The 9,623-nt window shown below is 46.2% G+C and overlaps 1 protein-coding gene across 1 annotated transcript in view; it reads left to right on the top strand.

The window, feature by feature from the left end:
* Positions 1-3,423: 3,423 nt before the first annotated feature.
* LOC100566264 (secreted frizzled-related protein 2) overlaps positions 3,424-9,623 on the top strand; it is a 7,635-nt gene continuing 1,435 nt past the window's right edge. Inside the window, exons 1-2 of the mRNA XM_003229068.4 lie at positions 3,424-3,543; positions 5,970-6,481. Of these exons, the coding sequence (XP_003229116.2) occupies positions 5,977-6,481 (505 nt within the window). The 5' untranslated portion in view covers positions 3,424-3,543; positions 5,970-5,976. The remainder of the gene's footprint in view (positions 3,544-5,969; positions 6,482-9,623) is intronic.

Raw genomic sequence — 9,623 nt, 5'->3', positions numbered from 1 at the left:
TGTTTTTTATTATTTTTTATTGTATTATTTGTATTTATTTTATTTTTTATTCTTTTATTAACACTGGGCTGAGTGGGTTGCTAGGAGAGCAAGTGGGCGGAGCTTAGCCTTCTAAGTGGCAGCAATTGGATAAAAACAATTATTTCTCTCCCTCTAATTAGGACTTTATTTTTCTTTGCTTTATGTTGTATCAACCTAGAGGCGTGGATGATGGGTTGTGTTGTCAAATTTCAAGGTTGGGGGGCTTGTAGTTTTGTTGTTTTGTGGGTCGCCGTGATGCCATCGCTCTTTTTTATATATATACTAGCTTGGAGACCCAGCGATGCCCGGGTCATTTGAGAAAGGCATTGTTTGCCTGTGTTCCAAGTGTAGCCTATATCCAATGTCAGCTGGGTTCAGTGGGTGCGGGTGAGCTCCAACTCCCATATGCAAGTCCCATCGTCCAGTGTCCATCCCCCTCCAAACAGAGCCAGTATGTAGAATAGGTCATGAGGGCTCCATGTACCATGTTTGGTCTTGATCAGTCATTTGTGTGGGTCGCGGTGCTCTCAGGAAGTGAGTGAAGGTATTGGAAGTCCCATCGTCCATGGTTCATCATCCTCCAAACTGCACCTGGGTGTAGAGTGAGTCATGGGTGTTGTTTGTTTGAAGTTTGGTCTTGATGAGACATTGATGGGGGTGACAGTGGTCTCAGGAAGTGAATGAATATACTGCAAGTCCCATCATCCAAGGTCCAAGCTCTTTCAAATCTCACCAAGATGTAGAGTGGGCCATGGTGGCTCTATGTGCCAAGTTTGGTCTTGATCAGTCATTGGTGGGGGTCACAGTAGTCCCAGGAAGTAAGTGAAGATAGTGTAAGTCCCATCATCCACGGTCCCTCCTTCCCCCAAACTGCACCAGGATGTAAAGTGTTCTACCCTGCACCTGCGTGTCAAGTTTGATACAGTTTTGTCATTCATGGCCATCACAGTGGTTTGTGGGAGGTGAATTGGATGAATGTACTGCAAATCCCATAATCCTTGGTCCATCCTCCATCAAACTGCTGCAGCATGTGAAGTGTGTCATTTGGGATCTGTGTGCCTGGTTTGCTTCAGTTGTGTGATTTGTGGCAGTTGCTGTGGTCTCAAGAAGTGAGGGAAGGTACTGCAAATTCCATCATCCTTGGTCCATCCTGCCCCAATATACATCAGGACGTAAAGGGGTCGACGGGAGTTCTGTGTGCCAAGTTTGGTCCATTTCTATCATTGGTGGGCATTGCAGTACTCTGTGGGAGTTAAAGTGTTTGAAAGTACTGCAAATCCCATCATCTGTGGTCCATCCTCCTCCAAATGGCACCAGGCCATAAAGTGCATCGTGGGGATGAAGTGTGCCAAGTTTGGTGCAGATCCGTCATTCCTGTTGGTCTCAGTGGCCTGGGATAGTGGCGGCCAATCAAAACGCGAGCACATATTCCGCCAGGCCAATCAAAACGCTGATACATACTCCGATTTCACTTTTATTATATATATATAATAACTAGCTGTGCCCGGCCACGCGTTGCTGTGTCTGAGTCTGGTGGTGTTGGTCAGTCTACATTAGGTTGTATTGATGCTGTGACCTCCACCCTTCTTTATACTCACATTAGTCGTAGTATTTGAAGTCTGTTACCTTCTTCAATTTTTGTGTTGATTGATAATTGCTTGAGATCCCTGTTGTCTTTGGTTTGTTGTTAATTGTAATGTCTGATTCTGCTGAGTGCGGTTTATATTTTTATTGTGGTACAATAGTCTTTTTTTTGTTTTGCCTGTGTAGGTGTTTATTATTATTGTTGTTGTAGTGATTAGGAAGGTTGGATAAGTTAGATGCTACTGTATTGTTTTTTGGAGGCCCAGTGTAGCACTGACTGGCCTCTCAGCCTCAGTGCCTGGCTCTTTCTTGCCTGTGATGGTGTTGATTCTTATTGTTGTTGTTGTTGTCGTTGTTATTATTGTAATTGTTTTTTTGGAGGCCAAGTGTGAATGTAGGGATTGGGGAGGTGGATGAGTTGTGTTGTCAAATGTTGTATTTGTTATAGTCACAATGCGTTGTTGTGAGTTTTGTGGGTCTGGATTGTGGTTTTGTGGTGTGGTTGTGTTGTTATAACTGAGAGGCAAGGCTTTTGTGTTGTGTTGCGAAGTTTTGTATTTCTGGGTCGTTTAGTTGTGTGCCAAGTTTTGTATTTCTGGGGCGTTTAGTTGTGTTGTTATAGTCACGATGCATTGTTGTGAGTTTTGTGGGTCCGGATTGTGGTTTTGTGGTGTGGTTGTGTTGTTACAATCGGGAGGGAATGCTTTTGTGTTGTGTTGCCCAGTTTCGTATTTCTGGGGCGTTTAGTTGTGTTGTTATAGTCATGATGCGTTGTTGTGAGTTTTGTGGGTCCAGTGTGGTTTTGTGGTGTGGTTGTGTTGTTACAACCGGGAGGCAAGGCTTTTGCATTGTTTTGCCAAGTTTTGTATTTCTGGGGCGTTTAGTTGTGTTGTTATAGTCATGATGTGTTGTTGTGAGTTTTGTGGGTCCAGATTGTGGTTTTGTGTTGTGGTTGTGTTCTTACAACTGGGAGGCAAGGCTTTTGCGTTGTGTTGTCAAATTTTGTATTTCTGGGGCGTTTAGTTGTGTGCCAAGTTTCGTATTTCTGGGGCGTTTAGTTGTGTTGTTATAGTCACGATGCGTTGTTGTGAGTTTTATGGGTCCGAATTGTGGTTTTGTGGTGTGGTTGTGTTGTTACAACTGGGAGGCAAGGCTTTTGCATTGTGTTGCCAAGTTTTGTATTTCTGGGGCGTTTAGTTGTGTTGTTATCGCATGATGCGTTGTTGTGAGTTTTGTGGGTCTGGATTGTGGTTTTGTGGTGTGGTTGTGTTGTTGTAACCTGGAGGCAAGCCTTTTGCATTGTGTTGCCAAATTTCGTATTTCTGGGATGTTTAGTTTTGTTGTTATAGTCACTGCGCAAACAACTTTATCATTTTATATATATAGATATAATATAATATTATATATATATATATATATATATATATATATATATATATATATATATGCGCCTTATATATATATAAAAAATATATCACATAATAATGGGCTCTGGGGCCAGACTGCATGCCCTTTGCGTGCCCCGTCTCATACAGCCTGGCTCTGGGGTCAGACTACATGGCCTCAAGCAGTCCCAGACCCAACCTTTTCTTCATTTGTTAAATCTAACCTAGAATAACCCCGTGTCCAGGTGGGGATTGAGGTCATGTAGCCTGACCCCTGAGCAGAGGGGAGAATAAGGCATTTCCCAGCCTGGTTGTTCTTTCCAGCCCCTTCTTTTCTCCTCCTCTTCCTTTTTTTCCTTCCCACATTCCTATTGTTCCTCTGCATTGTTTTGGAAGGACATGGCTCATTGTAGGGCTGGGCTCCCCTTTTATGACCCTGCTTCCTGTCCTTCAAAGGGACCACCCCCTTCCTTCCTTTCTTTCTTCCTTCCTCCTTTTTTAATTGCTGGTTTCTCTGCTTTTCTCCTTCCTTCTTGGACCAGCCAAAAGCAGGGTTTGTGGGGCTGTTTGTTTTGTTTAATGGGTGAAGCTTAAACTTCGGGGGTCCTGGGAAGGTGGGGATTGTGCATTAGAGGCAAACCAAGGGGGCATCTGCACTGCAAAATTATTTCCCTTTGTTTGACTCTACTTTAACTGCCGTGGCGCAAATCTGGGGAAACCAGGCAGTTGTATTTAACTTTGGCAGAGAAAACCTGGGAACTGCATTTCTCCATTACATGCATAACTCCCTTAACAATAAGCCATGGCAGTTTAAAGTGGTGCCAAACTGCCTTCATTATGCACCCAATACTATAGTATCTTGGGAAGTTGTAGTTTGGTGCAGTCATTGGCAGAAAGGCCAAGAGACCTCATAAAACTATAAGTCCCATAATTCCATAAAACTTTAAATCTCATGGTTTAAAATGCCATCAAAATGCATTCATTCTTCAGTGTAGATGCCCTGCTTCCCTGGAGACTAGGACTCAATGGAGGAATGGGCTCACATTAGAGGAAAGATTCCACTTTTCCTTATTATTCTTATATTATTGCTATTATTATTATTATTATTATTATTATTATTATTATTGAGGCAGGGTGGCCATCTGTCAGGAGGGTTTTGATTGTGCTTCTCCCTCAGGGCAGAAGGGAGTTGGACTGGATGGCCCATGCGGTCTCTTCCAACATTATTATTATTATTATTATTATTATTATTATTATTATTATTATTATTATTACAATTGCTGAATGGCCATCTGTCAGGAGGGTTTTGATTGTGCTTCTCCCTCAGGGCAGAAGGGAGTTGGACTGGATGGCCCATGCGGTCTCTTCCAACATTATTATTATTATTATTATTATTATTATTATTATTATTATTATTATTACAATTGCTGAATGGCCATCTGTCAGGAGGGTTTTGATTGTGCTTCTCCCTCAGGGCAGAAAGGAGTTGGACTGTGGTCCATGTGGTCTTTTCCAACATTATTATTATTATTACTACTACTGCTACTACTACTACAGATGCTGAATGACCCTCTCTTGGGGGGACTTTGATTTTGCTTTTCTTGTGGGTGGCCATCTGTCAGGAGGGTTTTGATTGTGCTTTTCCCGCAGGGCAGAAGGGAGTTGGACTGGATGGCCCATGTGGTTTTTCCCGATATTATTATGATTATTATTATTACAAATGCTGAATGACCCTCTCTTGGGGGGACTTTGATTTTGCTTTTCTTGTGGGTGACCATCTGTCAGGAAGGTTTTGATTGTGCTTTTCCCGCAGGGCAGAAAGGAGTTGGACTGTGGTCCATGTGGTCTTTTCCAACATTATTATTATTACTACTACTGCTACTACTACTACAGATGCTGAATGACCCTCTCTTAGAGGGACTTTGATTTTGCATTTCTTGTGGGTGGCCATCTGTCAGGAGGGTTTTGATTGTGCTTTTCCTGCAGAGCAGAAGGGAGTTGGACTGTGCTCCATGTGGCCTTTTCCATTATTATTATTATTATCATCATTATTATTAATACTACTACTACAAATGCTGAATGACCATCTCTTGGGGGGACTTTGATTTTTCTTTTGTTGTGGGTGGCCATCTGTCAGGAGAGTTTTGATTGTGCTTTTCCCACAGGGCAGAAAGAAGTTGGACTGTGGTCCATGTGGTCTTTTCCATTATTATTATTATTATTATTATTATTATTATTATTATTATTATTATTATTATTATTATTACTACTACTACAACAAATGCTGAATGACCCTCTCTTGGGTGGAATTTGATTTTTCTTTTCTTGTGGATGGCCATCTGTCAGGAGAGTTTTGGATTGTGCTTCTCCCGCAGGGCATAAGGGAATTGGACTGGATGGCCCATGTGGTTTTTTCCGATATTATTATTATTATTACTACTACTACTACAAATGCTGAATGACCCTCTCTTGGGTGGAATTTGATTTTGCTTTTCTTGTGGATGGCCATCTGTCAGGAGAGTTTTGATTGTGCTTTTCCCGCAGGGCAGAAAGGAGTTGGACTGTGGTCCATGTGGTCTTTTCCAACATTATAATAATAATAATAATAATAATAATAATAATAATAATAATAATTATTATTATTATTATTATTATTATTACTACTCCTACAAATGCTGAATGACCCTCTCTTGGGGGGACTTTGATTTTGCTTTTCTTGTGGGTGGCCATCTGTCAGGAGGGTTTTGATTGTGCTTCTCCCGCAGGGCATAAGGGAATTGGACTAGATGGTCTGTGTGTTCTCTTACAACAACATCATCATCATCATCACAAATGTTGAATGGCCATCTATTGGGGGGGCTTTGATTTTGCTTTTCTGGCAGGCATGTGCCAACTTGGGCCCTCCAGGTGTTTTGGACTTCAACTCCCAGCATTCCTAGCTGCCTTAGGCACTATCCCATCCTGTCTCTCTTTTCACAGTCTCCTGATGGCTCTCTGGAGTCTGCTGCTGGCCACGTGGACCTGTTCCGTGGCCGCCTCCTCGCTGGACTTCCCCCGGCACCGGGCCCGTCCCTCCTCCGGCCGCGGTGGATGCCACCCGCTGCCCGGGGGCTTGACCTTATGCCAGGGCGTGGACTACGGCCGGATGCGTCTGCCCAACCTCTTGGGCCACGAGACCCCCAAGGAGGTGGTGCAGCAGGCGGGGGCCTGGGTGCCGCTCCTGGGCAAGGGCTGCCACCGCGACACCAAGACGTTCCTCTGCTCGCTCTTCGCCCCCGTCTGCCTGGAGGACGTGGAGGAGCCCATCGTCCCCTGCCGGGCGCTCTGCCGAGGGGTGCAGGAGGGGTGCGCCCCCGTCATGGCCGCCTTCGGCTTCCCCTGGCCGGAGATGCTCAACTGCAGCCGCTTCCCCTCCGGGGACGAGGGGCTCTGCGTCCCTCCCCTGCGGCCACAAGCGACAACACCCGCCCTCGGGGAGGAAGCGGACGGAGGTGAGAGCATGGCCGGCGAGGAGGGGGCTCGGGACACTGGGTAGACTCCTGCCCATCAAGACACTCTGGCCAACATCCACTAGTGAGAACAGGGGTCAAGGTTAAGTCCGACATTCTGGCCGGAACCCTGCCCATCGATGGCCAAAGCCCACTCGTGAGAAGATGGGTCAGAATCCTGTCCATCGATGGCCAACATCCACTAGTGAGAACAGGGGTCAAGAGTAAGTCCAACATTCTGGCCAGAACCCTGCCCATATATGGCCAAAGCCCACTCGTGAGAAGGTGGGTCAAGGTAAAGATGGACACTAGTCAGAATCCTGCCCATCAATGGCCAATGTCAAGATTAAGTCCAACATTCTGGCCAGAAGCCTGTCCATCGTTGGCCAACATCTACTAATGAGAACATGGGTCAAGGTTCAGTCCCAACATTCTGGCCGGAACCCTGCCCATCAATGGCCAAAGCCCACTAGTGAGAAGATGGGTCAGAATCCTGTCCATCAATGGCCAACATCCACTAATGAGAACAGGGGTCAAAATTAAGTCCGACATTCTGGCCGGAGCCCTGCCCATCGATGGCCAAAGCCCACTCGTGAGAAGATGGGTCAAGGTAAAAATGGACACTAGTCAGAATCCTGCCCATCAATGGCCAATGTCAAGATTAAGTCCAACATTCTGGCCAGAAGCCTGTCCATCGTTGGCCAACATCTACTAGTGAGAACAGGGGTCAAAATTAAGTCCGACATTCTGGCCGGAACCCTGCCCATCGATGGCCAAAGCCCACTCGTGAGAACATGGGTCAAGGTAAAAATGGACACTAGTTAGAATCCTTCCCATCAATGGCAAATGTCAAGATTAAGTCCAACATTCTGGCCAGAAGCCTGTCCATCGTTGGCCAACATCTACTAGTGAGAACAGGGGTCAAAATTAAGTCCGACATTCTGGCCGGAACCCTGCCCATCGATGGCCAAAGCCCACTCGTGAGAAGATGGGTCAAGGTAAAAATGGACACTAGTTAGAATCCTTCCCATCAATGGCAAATGTCAAGATTAAGTCCAACATTCTGGCCAGAAGCCTGTCCATCGTTGGCCAACATCTACTAGTGAGAACAGGGGTCAAAATTAAGTCCGACATTCTGGCCGGAACCCTGCCCATCGATGGCCAAAGCCCACTCGTGAGAAGATGGGTCAAGGTAAAGATGGACACTAGTCAGAATCCTTCCCATCAATGGCCAATGTCAAGATTAAGTCCAACATTCTGGCCAGAATCCTGTCCATCGTTGGCCAACATCTACTAGTGAGAACAGGGGTCAAGAGTAAGTCCAACATTCTGGCCAGAAACCTGCCCATCGATGGCCAAAGCCCACTCGTGAGAAGATGGGTCAAGGTAAAAATGGACACTAGTCAGAATCCTTCCCATCAATGGCCAATGTCAAGATTAAGTCCAACATTCTGGCCAGAATCCTATCCATCATTGGCCAACATCTACTAGTGAGAACGGGTCAAAATTAAGTCCGACATTCTGGCCGGAACCCTGCCCATCGATGGCCAAAGCCCACTCGTGAGAAGATGGGTTGAGGTAAAGATGGACACTAGTCAGAATCCTGCCCATCAATGGCCAATGTCAAGATTAAGTCCAACATTCTGGCCAGAATCCTGTCCATCATTGGCCAACATCCACTAGTGAGAACAGGGGTCAAGAGTAAGTTCAACATTTTGGCCGGAACCCTGCCCATCGATGGCCAAAGCCCACTAGTGAGAAGATGGGTCAGAATCCTGTCCATCAATGGCCAACATCCACTAGTGAGAACAGGGGTCAAAATTAAGTCCGACATTCTGGCCAGAATCCTGTCCATCAATGGCAAATGTCCACTAGTAAGAACATGGGTTAAAATTAAGTCCGACATTCTGGCCGGAACCCTGCCCATCGATGGCCAAAGCCCACTCGTGAGAAGATAGGTCATGGGTCAGTCAGTCACTCTGGCCAGAATCCGGCCCCTCAATGGCCAATGTTCACTAATAAGAACACGGGTCAAAATTAAGTCTGAAACTCTAGCCAGAATCCTGTCCATCAAAGGCCAACGTCCGCTAGGGAGAACATGGGTCAAGGTTCAGTCTGACACTCTGGCCAGAATCTGGCCCATCGATGGCAAATGTCCACTAGTGAGAACATGGGTCAAGGTTCACTCGGACACTCTGGCCAGAATCCTGCCAATCAATGGCAAATGTCCACTAGTGTGAAGATAGGTCATGGGTCAGTTGGGCACTCTGGCCAGAATCCGGCCCATCAGTGGCAAATGTCCACTAGTGAGAAGATGGGTGAAGGTAAAGATGGACACTGGTCAGAATCCTGCCCATACATGTCCAATGTCAAGATTGAGTCCGACATTCTGGCCAGAATCCTGTCCATCAATGGCCAACATCCACTAGTGAGAACATGGGTCAAGGATCTGTTGGACACTCTGGCCAGAATCCTCTCCATCAGTTGCAAATGTCCAGTAGTGAGAACATGGGTCAAGATTCAGTCCGACACTCTGGCCAGACTCCTGCCCATTGATGGTCAAAGTCCACTAGTGAGAACATTGGTCAAGATTAAGTCAGACACTCTGGCCAGAATCTGGCCCATCGATGGCAAATGTCCACTAGTGAGAACATGGATCAAGGTTCAGTCCACACTCTGGCCAGAATCCTGCCCATCAGTGACAAATGTCCACTAATGAGAACATGGGTCAAGGTTCAGTCTGACATTCTGGCCAGAATCCTGTCCATCGATGGTCAGCATCCAGAAGTGAGAACATGGTCGAGGTTCAGTCCGACATTCTGGCCTATTTCCTGCCCATCAATAGCAGATGTCCACTAGTGAGAAGATGGGTCCAGGTTCAGTCGGACATTCTGGCCAGAATCCTGTCCATCGATGGCCAACGTCCACTAGTGAGAACATGGTCGAGGTTCAGTCCGACATTCTGGCCTATTTCCTGCCCATCAATGGCAAATGTCCACTAGTGAGAAGATGGGTCCAGGTTCAGTCGGACATTCTGGCCAGAATCCTGTCCATCGATGGCCAACGTCCACTAGTGAGAACATGGTCGAGGTTCAGTCCGACATTCTGGCCTATTTCCTGCCCATCAATGGCAAATGTCCACTAG

Source organism: Anolis carolinensis, unplaced genomic scaffold (genome assembly GCF_035594765.1).
Source record: "Anolis carolinensis isolate JA03-04 unplaced genomic scaffold, rAnoCar3.1.pri scaffold_33, whole genome shotgun sequence".
In the NCBI taxonomy this organism is placed as follows: domain Eukaryota; kingdom Metazoa; phylum Chordata; class Lepidosauria; order Squamata; family Dactyloidae; genus Anolis; species Anolis carolinensis.
This window is presented reverse-complemented; position numbering and strand designations above follow the sequence as displayed.